The sequence below is a fragment of the Phoenix dactylifera genome, chromosome 2 (assembly GCF_009389715.1).
Source record: "Phoenix dactylifera cultivar Barhee BC4 chromosome 2, palm_55x_up_171113_PBpolish2nd_filt_p, whole genome shotgun sequence".
NCBI classification, from domain to species: Eukaryota; Viridiplantae; Streptophyta; class Magnoliopsida; order Arecales; family Arecaceae; genus Phoenix; species Phoenix dactylifera.
This window is the reverse complement of record NC_052393.1, coordinates 23,897,132-23,916,337: the sequence shown is the minus strand read 5'-3', so window position 1 is coordinate 23,916,337 and position 19,206 is coordinate 23,897,132. Positions and strand designations below refer to the sequence as shown.

Here is a 19,206-nt window from a genome sequence, read left to right as displayed (position 1 = left end):
GCTGTAATGCTGTTCGTATAATGTATAATTCCTTGTTTTGGATAGCTAAGGACATTCAGTGGATTTCAGCTTGTGATATAAAGGATAAGGTGGAGTGAGACCAGAAATTTTCCTGCAAAAATATTGTGAAGAAAATAAGTGGGAAAATACAATATCGTAGAAGTATGTAACAGTATAAATTCTTTGCATATGTTTACACAGGACGTAAAAGATGGATTTGAACTTCCGCTATTTATCTTGGAAACCAAGAAAGGTTATCCTAGCAGACAATGTGCTCATTTTTCTATGTTGTCATCTTGGTTTTCAGTCTTGTTTTAAGACCCTTTCAAGATCTCACTCTTTCATGGCTGCAAAGTAGCACCGGTGGCTTTCTTCATAACATGGTAGTGGTGCTAAGTTAATGTGCTATCTGTTGCGGATGGTTTTGCAAATATGGTGTTGAATGTTCCTAAAGGTGATGGAAATTAAAATTTGGACGGTATGCAATTAGAAGCTCGGGCCATTTCACCAATTGTTGGAAACTTGGAGCATTAGTTACTTTGTTTTTCCCTTCTTTATTTTTTTAAAGTGCCTTAGCGAGAACAAGAATCTTCTCTTCCTGCATTGCATGTCTGTGTTATCTGATACTGACCAAAAGATACTGCGATTACAAGAGCAAGCAGCTTCAGATCTGCCACCAGCCATTCAAACTATTCTTTCCACTTTTCATTTGAATAATGTTAATTGAAAATATTTCTTGGCTCAGGGAGGGAGGGAGATCCAACATCTCGTTTTTATTAAGTTGTCTAAGCAGAAACTGGTACATATATTGCTAACGTATACAAAAAACAAAAAGGTAATTGACAAGGAGATCAAGCAAACATACAGTCATGTAAAGATAACATCCAGATGACATTTTCTGTTGCTTGATAAGAATCTTGAAATCTTTCAAGAATGGAAAGCTCCATGATGTTCAGAAGGCTGCTTGAAATGCTGTTGGATCTGATGCCTGAGGCAGTTTTGCATCCATGGTTGCAGAAGTATACCCATGTAGCATTAATTCAGCATGAAGAAACAAACAGAAACAAGAGGACATATAAAAATTCCAAATTGATGGACCAAATTGTTCATCTTCCTTAACAGAATGTAATGTTTTTCCCTTCCAGATTTTTTTATTGTTGGGGGGGGAGTGGCTAATATCCTGCCTTTATCCAGCTGAAGTGTGGTTGTAAGCCTGAATTGTCAACAAGACATTTAGTTTGTGATGAAAAGAATTCTAGAAAAACAAAAGGAGTATTAGCAGAACAAACAGTATTGCAGAATCTAACTTGAGCTTCGTTCTTCCAGCCGACTGCTCTTCTGTAGATGCTTTCTTAAGTTGGTATATCTATGACTTTCTTTCCTTGAAAAAACAACTTCATATGAACTTTCAAATATGTGCTCAAACTGTACTTATGAATGCCATTTGTGCATTCTTGATGGCGCAAGATCATCTGCTTTATGTTTGATCTTGGTGACTTGGCAAGGTGGTTGTGGAACTTCCAAAGCAAAAACTGCTTTGAGAAACTCATATGATGCAAAGATGATGGCTCCTTGAGAAACATACATAGCCAACCTCAGAGCCAAGCCCCTGAACATGGAAAAAGAGAATATCAGATTAAAGCAAAATTTAGGTGAGGTAATCTCAATACTGAAGATTACAAGCACCATTATATGCTTAGAGCATAAGTGAATCAGCTGTTCAATTGTCAACAGAGGAAGAATGATTGCATGGATTTTTTGGGGGAAAACATAGATTCATTTAAACTATGTGACAGAGATGATAAAATTACACTCACCTGTAAAGACCTTGCAAACCTTCTTCCCTAGCTATTTCTTGAAGCGCATGAAGAACCCCATTGTACCTTCCAAGAGTTCCAGGAGCCTAGATAGTAATTTCTCATTAGAACTACAGAACTCTCTAAGCTCACACATGTAAATGGTTACAAGGCATAAAAAAGTATCTGATCTCATATTCCCAAAATTGATGATCATATTCAAGCCATCAACTTCAACAGATTGCTTTCTTGCGGTTGTTTAGTTACTTACTAGGTATTTTCAGTATTCATTTTAGTTAATTGCATCTAGCGTTCATTTAATTGGGAAGGCCTGACCTCATTATGACTTTTGTAATCAAGAATGCCTCCCTTGCATTAAATATTTTATGATTTTGCTGTCAAAACTACAACTAGTACATTTAATCAAATCTAATTAACTAATTGCAAATAATACATCTTTCGAATATAATATAACTTATCTAGCATTTTCTGTCAAGTCCACCTGGTCAAATTCTCAGCAGGTCTGCGCAAGGAATATCGGCCTACCAAGTTGTATTGGCCTCAATCTTCACTCCCTCTCTTTCCTCTATCCCTTCATCCCTTCCCTCCTCTGCCTCTATAGACGCACCACTTGTTAGTGACTACCATTGCACCCAAGGTATGTTGTGTCCCCTTTCTATCAACTTAATCCCTTAATCTCCATCTCATGGCTCTCCGCTCCACTCCCCCGCAACACTCTCAACTACACCCTCCAATACCTAATTGCTGATCCATGACTCCTCTCTTTCCCAAAACTAAACCACAACCCCAACCTTCCTCCTTTCTCTTTCCCAAACATCACCTCTACCCATATAGTCCTAGCCCCTCCCCCTCCTCAGCCTCCGTATCTCTCTCAAGGCAGCCATGAAATGAAGTTTGCCTTTGAGTGTTGAACTTAGGGTTAGGCCATGCAGGGCTCATCCTACCCCAAGCCTATGGTTTAACTGTTTAATAATCAGGCTAGATTTGGGCTACATGAAAGTAGGTGCAAGGTCAGCTAGTTTAGGCTCCTGCCAACTATTTGGCTCTTGACCATGCACTATGACCTGAAATGAACCTGGCCCAGCCCAAAAATGTCTAGGTTTATTTGATATGAATGACACAACATACTAGAGTTCCCAAATATTAACAAGTTCATGTGATAGTATATTATACCTTCAGAAGGCACTATACACCCAATATTTGACTAGTAACAATTAGAACGATGCTTATATACGATATGCCCATCTTTAGCAGTTTTTTGTGTGTGTCCTCAACTAACAAGAATAGAACTTTAGATTGGTTCATTCCCCATATTAATAGGGGTCTTATAACTGTGGCCAAATTTTGATATATATGACTTACAAAGCAAGCTAAAGCCAAAGATGATTCCAATATAAATGTCTAATTTCTAATAATAGTTGAATATTCATTATCTTTTTGATTTTATAAGTTGAAATTCAAGACATTCTTGAACAGAAAATCCTGAAAGTGAGACAAGCAAAGAAGAATTCATGCATCTTAGTGCATCAGAACGGCACAAATAAATTTAAATAATAGATGATGCCAAATCAAAATGGATAAGGTGAGCCTCAACTGTTATGGTTCAAAGGCAAAATGCAGGAATTATTTATCAAAATTTCTCTACTTAGGATAATTAAATTCTATAAGGAAAGCGTTAAATTGTTTATCTCTTGAAGTCATCATTAATGCAAGCATGGAAACTCACTTGTGTCTGTAGTCTTGTCTTCACTACACCAAAAGGAGTTGTGAACAAAGCAGCACTAGATCCAGCAAGGCCACCGCATACTAGCTGCAAAGATACAATCATTCTATTCAATTAGTGTGTACTTCTTTAATGTCTAATACTGCATGTAATCATCCTTAGATACTACATAAAAAGAAACATATAAAGTATAAAATTCATTGGCTTGAAATGCATCGCATTTGTGCATAACACTAAGACAAGATAATAGCCTTAGTAGGTTGGTACTAGATGCTCACTAATTGTTGCAAACTTTCATAACCATTAACCCTAACAGAAAACTCTGGCTTCTGCTGATATGTTATCATAAAATCCTTGCACATGTGGATGCCCACACAGAGATTCTGATGACATATGATCTATTAAAGCATAATCAGCATACCTGATTTGGAAGGTATACAATAATAATAGTAGCAATAGCAGCATCCACAGAAGTAATAGCAGCGGCAACAGCATATTGTCACACATTATCCAGACCTTCTTAATTGGCAGTGCATAGGCTCTTCTGAAGAAATCCTTAAATATAAACCAGACTACTGAAAACATACATACAGACCATCGCAACAACATCACACGACGCCTACCTGTCTTAATTTGAAGCTAGTACGGTAGCAAGCTATTTAAGAACTCCAATGACAGAAGTTAAAACTCAACACTAGTGGCAAATTTAAAACTATAACATGCTAAATCCTTTGCTAATATATAAAAACATGCTCCCACACACAAATAATATGGTTTGGTTTACATTTTTGATACTGTGTAAGTTACTGTTCTAACCGCTGCACAAGCAGTTCTGGAATGTCCAAGTAGAGGTCTACATAACTAGATTATTAGTGAATAGCATGATTCGCCTATTAGAAAACTACATATATGAGGATCTTCAGTCTTCACAAAATCAAGGCAGGCTGAGCATTAGCTCACAGAGAGAACTGTAGTTTAGTACACATTTCTTAGAATACACAATTACAAAGAACTTCTCTTCAAAACAAACCATTATTGATGGCTGTTAATAATGATAATGTTGGCAGGTCCAATAGCTAACAGTATAGTGCGCACTGCAGGAGGATGGACAGAGAACTAACCGTTTGCAATGTGTTGAGACTAGCATCAGGCTTTGCTGATGCCAAAAGAAACTGCTTCAGGCTTTCATACGTATAGAACTGCACGCAGATGGATTTATATATGCAAGCATTGAAATCATATGAGCCTTTTAAAACACTGTATGTATTTAAAGGCAGACAGAGCAAGAAAAAAATACAGGCTCACTATAGTTATCACATGTTTGAAAGTTAACTAATAACAAGCTAAAATAAAGCAAAATACTTTAATGATAGAGTGTGGGATGTTCCTGCAAAGGACTGCACTCCATCCAGCATATAATGAAGACACACCACCTTTTTCAACACATCCAATCATAGCATTCCTGCAAAAAGATTTCTTTTGAGAGATTGATGAACTGACATATGCTATACAAAGAATTTACAAGAAGTATGATTTCTGAGAGAAATTTATAAGGCTAATTAAATTTCTGCAGCTAATATATGTGATAGTTAAACTTTGCAAAGTCCAAAATATATCTTGAAAATTTTATCAAAAATTATTAATTTTTTGATAGGATCAACAACAGCTTCTCTTCTGGGTGAGTGGCTAGCTTAAAAATTAGTGGAACGCTGGTCACCCTGATCCACTCCATGGTTGGATCAACGGGATATCTTATGCTGATGTTGCTAGCAAATTACAAAATATGGCTGCAAAGAACTCAATGCTCATCAAAGTTCCTGCTCTATGCATGTGAAGGCTATGCTTGGAAGAAGCGATAGATGCACCTGGAGTCTAACTAGTGTCATTTACCCTCAAATTCAAGGTGCTTAAAAAATAAAAATTATGCTTGGTTTTGTTGCCAAAACCAGGTATCTTATAACTTAAGTATAACTAATTCCATAATAGCTCTTGGTTGTAAGAGAAAAATACCAACAAAAGAATTCAAATAAACACTCTCAAACTTGAGACAAAATGGAATATACAATAAAAGATTACCAACAGTTCTGATACTGCAAACCACTTGCATCTGCTGCTTAATGCGTTCACTAGGAGTAGAGACAAAAGAGGTCGCTATACTTGAACAGCCACCCGTAATGCAATGTGCCAAGGAATGGTATTCCTGTATAAGGAAGACCAGTAAGACCAACAAAGGCAAATAGAAAAAGTACCTGCAACAAATAATGACATCTCACAGATGCAAGGACCAAAAATCACCTTTGGCAGAAGAGGCAGCAGAGCTCCCTTAACCGATTCATATGTGAAAGTATAAATTGCAGATATTGGTGCTGAAGAAGCAATATTGCTAGCAATTCCACAGTAGAGTCCCAGTGTGCCTAAACAAATTCTAAGCACATTTTAAGAAGGGTTCCCATCACATTCTTCAAGTAATAGCAACAAATGAACATCCTAAGCATATGCACTCAAATTTTACCTTTTTCAGATATAATTCTCCTAACAATGAGATAAGTTGATTTTTGGCCCATGCCATTAGCCTGAATGATGGTCTTAACTGTATCAACAGGATGCAGACAAAGGCTAACCAATGCTCCAGCCAGTGCTCCTGCTATGGCATGTCTATTATTGGAACAGACATTTTGGATTTTATTTTGTATGGATAACCAATGCTTTAGAGAAGGCTCTTGCTCATGAACAAGCTTGTCATGTAATTTTGTACTATTATCATGAACATTACAATCAATCCTTGGAAGCAGAAATTTCGCCTGAGGATTCAATGTCTGCACATAAAGAGTCTGTTTCTTGTTGGCACTGTCCAGGTGTGCAATCAGTTGAACCTAAAAGATCCATCATCCATGTTACAGTCGAAGTGAAGACCAGAACTTGGATTTCTTAAAACAATGATTGCCTCTTTCGTAGTTTTCAATGGTTGAAGTGTATAAGTTGAATAATGAGAACCATGAGTTTGTAGAACATTTTCTACTAAATTCACACGATTACCACTAGAAACACCTTCGCATTCAGTTTCGATATTACCTCCTTCACTCCGATTAGCAGATAAGTCAACAAGAGAATTTCTTTGGGCAATGGTGCAGTTGTCATCTGTTCCATCCGATCCATTGCTAGTGGGTCAGTCAGAACTTTCTTCCTAGTTGTACTTTCATATGGGTGTGCCAGATCATTGGAAACCTTTTGGCTTGCCACCTTATCGATTCCATAAGAGTCTACAGGCAAATGAGAATCACCGACCTGGACATTTTTACAGATGAAAGAATTACTGACATTCCTATTGCATGAAGCAAACAATAACCTTTTCTAAATTGTTTTCAGATCTTCGAAATTTGACTTTGCTGATGATGAGAAACAGCTACTGGATGTGAGATTATTGCAGAAATTTTCTCCATTGGCAGATCTAGATTTATGCTTTGTTTGGCCATCAGAATAGCATATAAGATTATCCTTCTGACAAATGTCGGGGCATTTCAAGCTTCCATTGGTATGAAAAATTGCTGGCTGACCAACATAATCCCAGATCCCTACAACTGCTGATATAAACTTCACTGTACTTACTCTGTTGCTAGGAGCTTTGGTTTCAGATTGTGCATTGCTTTTTGCACGAGAAATAGAGACATCCTCCTTGAGGAAAAATGTATTTGGCTCCAAGGATTGCACTTCCATTGGAACCCACCAATACCTGGTTGAAGATCTATTGCTTTTTGAAGGCCAGCACTGGGAAGTCATTTTCAGAAAACCTATATAGAAGTGTCCTTGACTGCTAAAGAGTAGCAATATCTACACTGAAAAGAATTACAAACACTTCAACAACTCAGAAAAGCACAAGAGTTAATATTTAGTAGCAAAAAAATAGTTACAGCACGATAAAATGGAGCATGCATTCTAATAAAACTCTTGATAATTTAGGCATTTGAAGATATCCGAGTAAAAAGCCTGCATAGCTAATACCAATATGAATAAATGCATACAAAATGGCGATCATAATGTCTGAAAAAGGTATAAGAAAATTTTATTATTTTACTAAGTAATTACATCGCAACTAGCACAGTGTAATGAAGAGCACCGCAGAGGTGATTCCAAAAAAGTTGAATGATAGAACTAATTAACTGGAGGTTTTATTTCTAGCAGACTTGAATATAGGAAGCAAATTGCCCAGGTCAAATCAGTACGCAAGCTCACAAATTCCAATGAAACCTAACAAGTACGCAACTACACATAAATCAGAAAAACCGAGATTAAATCAAAAACTCTGTTCTTCTCGGAGCTCTTGCATCAAACAGGAATTCTGCATAACCTAGCATCGAAATTCCCCAACACCACTAACTCAGACACAACATATCGTCCGATCATAAGTTCATATTTTTGAAATTTAACTGCAGATCCGACATAGTAGAAAGTGCAATTATCGGTGCAAAATGAAGCACAGATTTCTTCCAAGGATATTCATCAATTCACATTCAAGACAATACCTTTTCCAAGAAATCACAAACCCTAGCTCTAGATCGATGGGATTTATACCTCAAAGGGATTCGAAGGAGAGGAGCCTGCTCTAAACGGAGTAGGACAAGGGCTTCTCTACTGCGGGTTTGGGTGCTCTTCGAGGTCTTCCATCTGCCTCCTCTTATATATCGTTCGAAGAGGAGATTCTCTCGAGCGAGCATCGTTCCCGGTTCCAAAACTCTCCAAAAATCATTGTTTTCACTATCCAATCTTCAGCTGCGGTCGATCTCACCCGAAATCTGGAACATTTTCTTCGTGGAGAGAACACAGCCTCGGCTACTTTGTGCAAACGTTTTTTTAGCGAGTGTTTTCTTTTTTGAAAACGAATGATGGAGCCGTAGAAGTTGCTACAGCTGCTTTTTTTTACAAGAAAAAAATATTTCATCTCCGTCGAAATTTTTCCTAAACTTGTACAAATGCAGAGCTTATTAGGATATTTTTATAGAATTAAACTAACAATTTTTAAGGAATCAGCCCTTTTAGTATATTTAGCTTGTATTTTCTAAAAATTTATCCAAATCCAAACCCAAACCTAGTTCGTAGTCTGTGAGAAGAAAAAAAATTATAGATTTTTTTTTACTTCCCATAGAATTTAGACTGGTTGGTACTTAGCCGATACAGAGTCATGCTTAAATGAACGACCTAATTTTCGAAATCTACAGAATTTTCAACTCACTTCTATAGTATTATTGAAACAGACCTGAAGAGTTTTTGATCTTAGCTACACCGAGAGCTTGTCTAAGTCCCATGTTTATTACTGCCACATTGGACCAGCCGAAAAACCAGCAAACCAACCTTTGGCCTATCCGGTTTCTTAAAGGATTTGGAAATGCATTCGGATCTTTCAAAAAATTAGCCAGTTTTCAGGAAAAAAAACCTAAAGTCTTTTTTTTCAAATTAGGAATTGGAGGCAACCCCTTGAACTCTTACAAAAGAGCATTAATATGCATCACTAGAGAGAAGCAAACTAACAACCGAAAACATCATGATGCAAAACTAACAGCTGCAGGGATTGCTGCAACCTAGAGTGACAGTTCATCAATCTCACATCCTATATTAGCTAATCCAATCAGCTACTTGAAATGTTGTAACCCATATCAAGGGTTCATCAAGCTCACATCCCATATTAGCTAAACAATCAGCCATTTGATTACCTTTCCGAAGTATGTGAGTTGCCGAGAAGAAAGATAGTTGCTAGAATAAGTAAATAAAAACCTATACTTTAAACTGGGATACGGATTGCTGATATTTCACATGGTATGCAATCGCCAAACCACTGCACAATAACTTGTTGTTGTGTCATTTTGATTTTTTTTTATACTTATTCAATGTCATTACGTGAAATTATTTTAAATAGGTTATGATATTTCATAATCAAATAATTTGTATAAAAAATATAATCATTTCAATCTTTTGGAGGAGAATGAAACATACAATGCATACTTATTTTATTTTTTGAGTATTTTCAAATCTTAACTATTGTAGTATTACAAAATCAATAAGTTTCACATATGGTTTCCCATAATATAAATAATTTCATAGGTTTTAAAATTAAATAATTCATGATTATTTTCTGTTTATGCTATCATCAAAGAGTAGCATAGAATGTCGATCAATGTGATTTAGACAGTAGAATCAAAATATAAAATTATAAAATATAGATATTTTAAAATATATTTTTAATGCAAATCCACTCCGAGTGATGGCCAAGTTGGCAGCCCAAATTCTTAGCCAAGTTGGTCTTTGGTATGCTAAGTCTGAATCCAGTAAGAGATATATTTAGTAAAAGATACTAATAGATATCTTTTTATTTATTTTTATATAAAATAAATTGCAATAATCCATCATTTTTATGGTATGGATATTTTATTATTTTTGATGTGGATCATGGATATTACATATGTAATAACTAATTAAATTATGATTGTCATAACTTTTATATTTATTCATTTTTTATAATTTTTTAAATTTTATTACTTCTAAATATTCATTATTATATAGTACAAATGATTCCATAGGTCAATTGATTTACTCATGTTTCACCCACAGCTGAATTGTTCACTCATGACCCAAACACTAATGAGTTAGCATCAAAGTTAGTTTTCAAAATATTAACATGGATGCCCGTCTTTGGTAATATTATTATGCCTATATTTTTGGTATATGTGACTTACCAACGCAGCTACATAATAGAAGCTCAAAATAAAGTAAAATACTTTAGGGTGCCCACTAGTGCATATGAAAAGTTTTTCCAAGCCCACTCGCTACTGGCTAGGCAAGTTTGTCCTCAATCACTTTATGTGTATCACACCGATTCTCTTGAGCCATACCAATTTTTTATGCCTTTTGATTGGAGGAATTTTTCGCATATATAAGATAAGTAGACTCCAATTCTCTATAAGTAGACAAGCAATTTTATATATAGCAAATTTTTTATGCCTTCAATGGTGCGTTCTCTTTGAGGAAGAAATTTTTGATAAATTAACCCATTTTTCTAGGATAGTTTTGGAAGGACTTGTTGTTACTTAAATGAGTATTGGTTCTAATCACTCATTAGTAATCATCGCTCAATTCACCTAGATATCAATCGGGTCTTCTATGTGCTCTATTAGTTACACACTTTCACATCCCCGATGAATTAAATGATGATCGGAAGCGGATTTTGACAACCTAGGACCTTACCCACATAGGCTAGCCAGCATGTATTCTTTTATATTCCTTAGTCCTGGTATCATTATCCATATTCTTCCCAGCACATAATCGATGTGAATTAAGCATACACCTATATGGTTCCTTACATACTCTTTCATTTAATCTCTGACGCTTTCTAGGCTTAAATTCAATCACAATACTATGATCGGTCCATGGTTCCAAAAGGAACCATGCTGCAGTGTTTCCTAATCCATATAGACCATGAGTTAGGTCTATCCTGATATCATTTTGTAATAATCCACGATTTTACAAAAAAAAAAGTGAGCTGAAAGGTATTATTTTGAGTTTCTTAGTCCTGTATAAGTATTTAAAATTTTTCTTGTACAGATCCTCTTATAAGTGATATGTAATTTTTTACTATTTAATGTACTCATATTTTTGCATATTTTGTTTGAAGGGACATATATATAGTTGTAATTACCTCACATGGAAAGCATAGTTGCCCAGGAATTTGGACTGCTGCAAAAGCTTATTACATTGAGGATGAAGCGAGGGAGATAGCCATGAGTTCGCATGGATGGAGAGTAATAATCCAGCTTCATTTTGGCACAGCCTTGCGTTAATTTTAGTGAACCAAGTTTTGATCTACTAGGCATCCTGGGTTGGAGGCCTTGCACCTGAATGTCCCCTGACCTTCAAATATTTAATTTTTTCTATCTTAGTTTTACTAGGAACCCAGTCTTTAATTCATCTAAGATTGGCATGTGATTGTAAGTAAATATATTTAAGTCATTTAAGAGGTGGATGTTGAATCAATCTCAACTTTTCATTGTGCACGACTTTTAATTCTTGCTCAATTAGAATCAAATATCTGAGTAATGGACTCTAGATTTTCTTCTTATGAATATGGAACGCTGATAAGATCAGATCATGTCACCTGAATTAAATATTGTCCCTCTCCATTTGTATTCATTTTCTTTAATTTCTTGAATTAGGTTTGATTGTTTCACTCCATGCTTCGTTAAATGAAGTCTTCTTAAGCAACTTCGCACCAAATGTCTAATAGCAACTTGAAAGCATAGTTTCATTAGGCTGCTTCTGCTGCACATGATTTGGTTACAAGACTATAGTATGCTTCTTTGCGACAATTAGGAGAATTGTGACCATAATTATAACCATCTGGCCTTATCTGAATTATTTGGATTCGGCAATCAAATGTCTGTACATAAAGAAAAAAAAGGGACAAAATAGAGACATACAATTCAAAGAATTAACTCATTGCATAAATTGAGAGACCCAATTTTCACTATGTTGGTTATTTACTCCTTTGACCTAATTGCTGACAACTAGCAACTACCCAGCGATTGGGATGGTCAAGGACTCTGTGAAACTAGCAATAGCTTTCATTGAATTGTCAAAAAAAAATGGCTGGAGTGTTCACCAATGAGGTCGAGGTTGTCGCAATTGCCAGAATCCTACCTTCATGCTTGCCCCTCGCTAGAATGGTGTATCCATCCGGCATAACTGTGGAACTTTAGGAACACAACAACCAAATGAATGACTATGCCATGCGATATACCATCCGTATGGGTTGTTCCCTCTGATGCTAAAGAGTAAAGAGAGGCCCCCATGCATATATTAGAACAAAATTATTTGGAATGTCAAGGTTGCAGGCTTCCATAGCAAATTTATTTTATTTAGTTTTGCTTAGTTAAGGTAGGCTTCTGCATTGTTAGAAATGGTATTAGAGCATATCTGGTGTATAATCCATGTGGACTAGAAGATATTGTAGCATGGGTGGAGAAATTACAGGTCGGGGTATTTGTAATTGGATCTAATTGGATTTGATTGGATTTAAACCTTTAACATGGCAAGGATATTAGAGTATAAACGATAAGAGTGTAATAACACCTTCCTTTTCTGGTGAGGTCCTCGTTTAACTCGTTTCAAGTATTTCCTTCATATCCTTGAGTAAAGGGTGTCGTCCTTGACTCAAAGGTGAAATTGAGAATAATGGATCCCCAAGGGGATGCAATTGGATCCTTAGCTCCAACCTTTTGATAGAATTTCTCTTGTATTAAGCTTTAAAGCAAGCCACATAAAGATTTTAACTTACATCTTGGCATGCTGCAGTTGGGATGTGGGTGTGCAAAATTGAGGAGATCAAAGAGAGATTGAAAGCAAGACCATCCAAAATGGATCCAGATAGAAGTCTGGTTATAGTCTTATATGCCTGTAAGATTGAAGCCCATCCTCTTGTAATAATTCTAATAGATTTGCTTGATCCAAGGCTTTCTTTATCAATAATCAAATTTTCAAACCCCTCTTCAAGCACCACATCATCTCTATCCTTCCTCTCCACTTCTCTCTCAACTTAAACAGTAAACTCAACACATATCTAAGACACATATCACAACATCTTTCTCAACTCATACTTTTCTAATCCCTTTGATCCAAACTTGAAATAAATGGATCGGATATCTAAAATTGGAACAAGAAGTGATACAATCCTGACAATGCTGTGTGCATCTATAGATACTAGCATTGCTCTCTCTGTGTGTGTGTCTGTCTGTTTGTCCGTCAAGAGCCCAAAACGGTGTCAGGCATACTTTTTGGCAGTCAAGATCTACCAAGAAGGTAATCAATTCATAATGGTTGATGTCGTGGGAGTGAGGTTCGGAAAAATGTTCTTAGGGGCTTTGTCCCTTTTTCCTAAGAATTTAAAAGAAACTAATAATAAAAAAATATGCAAAAATATATATGTTTATATTTTCCAATTCCATATCATTGCACATAAATTATTTGAAAATGACGATTAGAATAAAGCATCCAAATTTTTTTTCTAAGCAAAATAGTGAGGATGCTACACTTGTCACTTCCATTGATAAAAGTATCGAAAGAAAACTTACAGCTTATAGCAAATGTAGAGAGGCTTCTAGGAGTATTTTGCTTAAATAATTCACTCAATTACAGCTTTTAAGTCCTCAATAACTAAAACATTTAAATGGTTTCCAAGCATTTCTATTTATTCTAATAGTCCATATTTCTACTCATCTTTCATGCATGATGCATTGCAGAAACATTAAGTCAACCTGAACCATACACAGGGGAAAGCATTACAACTTTGCAACAGTTTACTTGCCTCCTTTGCGTCCTCGATTTCTCTTGGACTTTGGCCTAGCAGAATTTATTGTTACAGCCATATAAATCCAATCACATATCCTGTCAATGAATCGGATATAAGCATACCTTGTGCTCTTTTTAAGCATCACTGCGCCAAGAAATCCCCAGAAGCCAACCACAAATCCCGGACTTAAGCCAACATAAAGCCATTTCATTTCTGAACCATTTTCATCCTGTTTTTCTTCTGTTGGACCTTCTGTAGGTTCATCGCCGGGGCATTTTTCTGGTAGTGGCTGTCCGCAAAGATACTGATTGCCAATGTAGATGGATGGATCATTCAAGGTTTGGAGTTGGTTCCCAGATGGAATTCTTCTTGACAGATTATTGTAGGACAAGTTCAGGCGCGCCAAAAAATTCAAATCTGTGATGCTTGTAGGAATTGTGCTTGATAAGTTGTTCATCGACAGATCAAGTGACTCCAACTGTCCCATGGCGCCAATATTGATCGAAATCCTTCCTGTCAAATGATTCCTTGATAAGTTCAAGGAATGAAGCCCATGAAGGTTCGTAAACTCCTCAAGAATCTCTCCAGAAATATTGTTGTCTGAGAGGTCTAAGCTTGTCACAAGTGAGAGCACACTAGTGAATGTGAGTTGCAAATCTTTTGTGGTTATCTGGATATTCTCAGTGTAATAGGAGGCCATATCTTCAGAAAGAACAGGTTTGCTCCCATTTTGTGTGGTAATCATGGCTTTTAAATTACCAAATGATGGTGGCAAAGTTCCAGAAAGTTTGTTGTCAGCAAGATCCAACACTTGAAGAGAAGCAAGGAGTGACAGTTGCTTAGGAATATTACCATCCAACATATTTGATCGCAGACGGAGAACCCTTAATGATAAGAGGCTCCCTCCAATCCATTCAGGTATGCTACCTGAGAACTTATTATTGCCAAGGTCAATAGTAGTCAGATGTTTGCACTGTTGCAAGGACAAAGGAATTTTACCAGAGAAGTTGTTGTCTCTCAAATGCAGTGACATGAGTTGACTGAGAGATCCCATTGAGCTAGGAATGCCTCCTGACAATTTGTTATCTGAGAAATCAATGACTCCCAAACGAGATGAATTGTTCCAACAGTTAGGGACAACTCCTGATAAATCATTATCGGCAAGATTGAGAACTTTTAGACTATTTGCCTCACAAAATGCTGATGGAATGCTGCCATTGAACCTGATGCGGGGTCGGAACCCCGACACCAGCCCACACACCGGCCGAGCAGGGAAAGCATCCGCGTCCTTGCCGAGGTATTGTCCGCTCTGGGATTGCCGCTTCGGGTCTCGGCGGGAGGTCGCCCAGGGCCGTGGCCCAATGACAGTCACCGCCGAGCCCTGACGGCGCGGGGGGCCGCGGAGGTACTACCCCTACCCTCACGGTTTTGTCCTACAAAAGGGCCCTCGGTAAGGAGAGGTTATTGAGCCCCCCATTTAAGGCACAGACCTTTCCGCTGATTAGCCGATGTGGGACTAAACTGGGAACCCCATCCCACAACATAGCCCCCCCAGCGGAAAGGTCTGTGCGTGGCCGGGGCCCTTCCTCTAGCGCCATCTGATGCGGGGTCGGAACCCCGACACCAGCCCACACACCGGCCGAGCAGGGAAAGCATCCGCGTCCTTGCCGAGGTATTGTCCGCTCTGGGATTGCCGCTTCGGGTCTCGGCGGGAGGTCGCCCAGGGCCGTGGCCCAATGACAGTCACCGCCGAGCCCTGACGGCGCGGGGGGCCGCGGAGGTACTACCCCTACCCTCACGGTTTTGTCCTACAAAAGGGCCCTCGGTAAGGAGAGGTTATTGAGCCCCCCATTTAAGGCACAGACCTTCCCGCTGGGCTGGTGTCGGGGTTCCGACCCCGCATCAGATTTGTGTTGTGGGATGGGGTTCCCAGTTTAGTCCCACATCGGCTAATCAGCGGAAAGGTCTGTGCCTTAAATGGGGGGCTCAATAACCTCTCCTTACCGAGGGCCCTTTTGTAGGACAAAACCGTGAGGGTAGGGATAGTACCTCCGCGGCCCCCCGCGCCGTCAGGGCTCGGCGGTGACTGTCATTGGGCCACGGCCCTGGGCGACCTCCCGCCGAGACCCGAAGTGGCAATCCCAGAGCGGACAATACCTCGGCAAGGACGCGGATGCTTTCCCTGCTCGGCCGGTGTGTGGGCTGGTGTCGGGGTTCCGACCCTGCATCAGATGGCGCTAGAGGAAGGGCCCCGGCCACGCACAGACCTTCCCGCTGGGGGGGCTGTGTTGTGGGATGGGGTTCCCAGTTTAGTCCCACATCGGCTAATCAGCGGAAAGGTCTGTGCCTTAAATGGGGGGCTCAATAACCTCTCCTTACCGAGGGCCCTTTTGTAGGACAAAACCGTGAGGGTAGGGGTAGTACCTCCGCGGCCCCCCGCGCCGTCAGGGCTCGGCGGTGACTGTCATTGGGCCACGGCCCTGGGCGACCTCCCGCCGAGACCCGAAGCGGCAATCCCGACACCAGCCCACACACCGGCCGAGCAGGGAAAGCATCCGCGTCCTTGCCGAGGTATTGTCCGCTCTGGGATTGCCGCTTCGGGTCTCGGCGGGAGGTCGCCCAGGGCCGTGGCCCAATGACAGTCACCGCCGAGCCCTGACGGCGCGGGGGGCCGCGGAGGTACTACCCCTACCCTCACGGTTTTGTCCTACAAAAGGGCCCTCGGTAAGGAGAGGTTATTAAGCCCCCCATTTAAGGCACAGACCTTTCCGCTGATTAGCCGATGTGGGACTAAACTGGGAACCCCATCCCACAACAGAACCTGTTATGTGCAAGAAGCAGAATGGTAAGATAGTCGAAACCACCACCCAAGATTGGCGGAATAGGTCCAGAGAATGAATTGTTGGATAGATCTATTAATCCACTAATCACTGAGTAAGATATAACATTCGAATATGATAAGCGTGTGAGGTTGGTGAAGTGGTCTTCAGTTAGTGCACCTGCCAAGGAATTTGCTGCGAGATTCAGATAAGAAAGGGCAGATAACTTCCACAATGATGCAGGAATTGAACCGTCCAATAAATTTGAACCAAGATCAAGATAGCCCAAACTTTGGAGCTCTCCTATCTGATTGGGCAAAGCACCGCTAAGATTGTTGTGATGCAAATCAACATTTTGTAATCTATTGGTGCTGCATCTCGAGAAACCTTCTATGAATCCTGTAATATCTCCACCTATATTGTTATCAGAAGCATTAAAGGTGCTCAAGTTGCAGAGATTACCCACTGTTCTAGGTATCTGCCCGTTGATACGATTACATGATAAATCCAAACTGCTCAACTTACCGAGATTCCCTATGGTTTCTGGAATCTCCCCACTAATGCTGTTAGAGCTGAGGTCCAAGGTCTCCAAGCTTTTGAGATTCCCCACAGTTTTTGGTATACGCCCACTAATTGTGTTTATACTGAGGGACAAGGACACCAAGCTTTTGAGATTCCCCACAGTTTCTGGTATATGCCCACTGATATTGTTATAGCTGAGGTCCAAGGACACCAAGCTTTTGAGATTCCCCACAGTTTCTGGTATATGCCTACTGATATTGTTATAGCTGAGGTCCAAGGACACCAAGCTTTTGAGATTCCCCACAGTTTCTGGTATCTGCCCACTGATACCATTCCCATTGATATTGTTCGTACTCAAATCTATTGACTGCAAGCTCTTGAGACTCCATACCATCTCCGGGATGTCTCCATTGAAGGTGTTCACTGAGAGATCTAAGACTCGAAGCTTCTTGAGATTTCCGATGGCAAGTGGTATACTGCCAGGGAAAAAATTGTTCCCAAGATCGAGAAGTTCAAGGCTGCTAAGATTAAACAGCCAACCGGGTATGCTTGATGCAAAGTAGTTCCCATGGAGATCAAGTGTAGTAAGAGAAGTGAAATTAACATGGGGTAGTGTAGAGGGAAGGCTTGGAAGACTAGCAAGAGACAGATGCAAGACAGAAAGAGAAGGGAGCATATTGATCACATGAATCCAGTTGGATGCTTTTGAGAGGTCGGCATAACTCATGTCAAGATGCTGCAGGAAACGGATCGAAGGTAACCAGCCAAGATTATCAACATCCAAAGAGTACCAAAAGTTTGAAGCGAGATCAAGATAGAGCAAGTTTGAGAGGTTCCCGAGTTGGTGAGGGATTGTTCCACCAAACCCAGCATGCGAGAGGCTTAGATACTTCATGTTGGCAAGAGATCCAATGAAGTCAGGGATCGGGGCACCACCAAAATTGTTCATACTCAAATCCAAATAATTCAGATGTCTCAAGTGAAGTAGTGAATGACTTACCTCACTTTTATCAGGACAAGGTTCGGGATAATAATCGTCACATGGATAAGGGTAGTGGAGGTCAAGCTTTATGACGTGTCCGGTCATGGTGTTGCATCGAACTCCTCTCCATCGGCAGGAGTCTTTTCCATTCCAAGAGAGCCATCTGTGGGCATCATAGATGCCCTTCCGTATGCTAAGAAGAGCCTTCCTTTCCCTCTCTATGCAGCCTCCTGACCCGGAACTATTTCCACTGAAACAGAGGCATAGTTGCACGGATCCAAAGAAAAGGAGGAACGCGATCCAGATGGCATAAACAAGAGGAATGGAAGTATTGGTTGAAGCCATGAGATCTCCCTATGCGAAGGAGCAAAGGGAGGATAGCTTGTTGAGACAACTGAGTTCAGAGGGAGACGGGAATGGGATTCTTGGTCATGTAAATAGTGACTCGCCTATCAGTGGAATGAAAAACTCGGTCATCGAAGAATAGTTCACCAATGGTTACGAATGAAGCTGAGCTATCAAGATAAGAATCCCGGTTCCCATATAGCTGCCAAAAAACATAGACCAACATCTAGTATTCTCAAGTCAATGCAACTACTAGAGGATGAGTTCCTGTTTTAGAAATGTATTTGTGGACAAGAATGCTCCCTATGCCGTAGGGAAGAAGTTGGCAGGACCGAAGTTGTGTGGACAAGAGTACTCCCTATGCCGTAGGGAAGAAGTTGGCAGGACCGAAGGTCGTGCTGGTCTTCTCGAATTTAGTTTCAAAGAGTCATTTAATTGCTCTTCTGCAGTTATAACCGCGACTTTCAAAGAGCCATTTAATAAGTTCAAAATTAAATTTTATTACAAAGACTCAAAATTTATTATGTTGACTTGACCATGCCGCGTCAGAGGCACGCAAGAACAAATAGCATATTTTGGTACTTTTAAGCTAATTTGCCTCCCTCGCACGCCAAAAATAAAGACCTGTCTCCTTGACAGTCGAATACCTCAAAAGATTTTGGACAAGT

At 39.5% G+C, this 19,206-nt stretch overlaps 3 protein-coding genes across 5 annotated transcripts in view; all 3 read right to left on the bottom strand.

The window, feature by feature from the left end:
* Positions 1-752: 752 nt before the first annotated feature.
* The window catches only part of LOC103717421, a 56,978-nt gene continuing 38,524 nt past the window's right edge, over positions 753-19,206 (bottom strand). The window contains exons 1-12 of one of the 3 annotated variants that reach the window (XM_039123711.1): positions 8,110-8,387; positions 7,147-7,373; positions 6,613-6,825; positions 6,053-6,413; positions 5,836-5,954; positions 5,642-5,740; positions 4,903-5,002; positions 4,662-4,739; positions 3,544-3,627; positions 1,818-1,903; positions 1,308-1,609; positions 753-1,213 (exon numbers count right to left, since the gene is read on the bottom strand). In XM_039123711.1, coding sequence (XP_038979639.1) covers positions 4,979-5,002; positions 5,642-5,740; positions 5,836-5,954; positions 6,053-6,413; positions 6,613-6,825; positions 7,147-7,317 — 987 coding nt within the window. In that variant the 5' untranslated portion in view covers positions 7,318-7,373; positions 8,110-8,387 and the 3' untranslated portion in view covers positions 753-1,213; positions 1,308-1,609; positions 1,818-1,903; ... (1 more) ...; positions 4,662-4,739; positions 4,903-4,978. Of the gene's footprint in view, positions 1,214-1,307; positions 1,610-1,817; positions 1,904-3,543; positions 3,628-4,661; positions 4,740-4,902; positions 5,003-5,616; positions 5,741-5,835; positions 5,955-6,052; positions 6,414-6,612; positions 6,826-7,146; positions 7,374-8,109; positions 8,388-19,206 lie in introns of those variants that run through there. The other 2 variants (XM_017845256.3, XM_039123710.1) reach the window with 2 other exon arrangements.
* On the bottom strand, positions 1,432-4,955 carry LOC108511661 (mitochondrial substrate carrier family protein V-like). Its single transcript, XM_039123969.1, has 6 exons — positions 4,903-4,955; positions 4,662-4,797; positions 3,819-3,923; positions 3,544-3,627; positions 1,818-1,903; positions 1,432-1,609 (listed from the first exon to the last, which is right to left on the bottom strand). The coding sequence occupies exons 1-6, from the start codon at positions 4,953-4,955 to the stop codon at positions 1,432-1,434; spliced, it is 642 nt and encodes a 213-aa protein (XP_038979897.1).
* LOC103699770 (receptor-like protein EIX2) lies at positions 13,690-18,742 on the bottom strand. The gene is made up of 2 exons (XM_039123709.1): positions 16,692-18,742; positions 13,690-15,093 (listed from the first exon to the last, which is right to left on the bottom strand). Exons 1-2 carry the CDS (start codon positions 18,536-18,538, stop codon positions 13,878-13,880), a joined length of 3,063 nt encoding a protein of 1,020 aa, XP_038979637.1. The 5' UTR covers positions 18,539-18,742; the 3' UTR covers positions 13,690-13,877.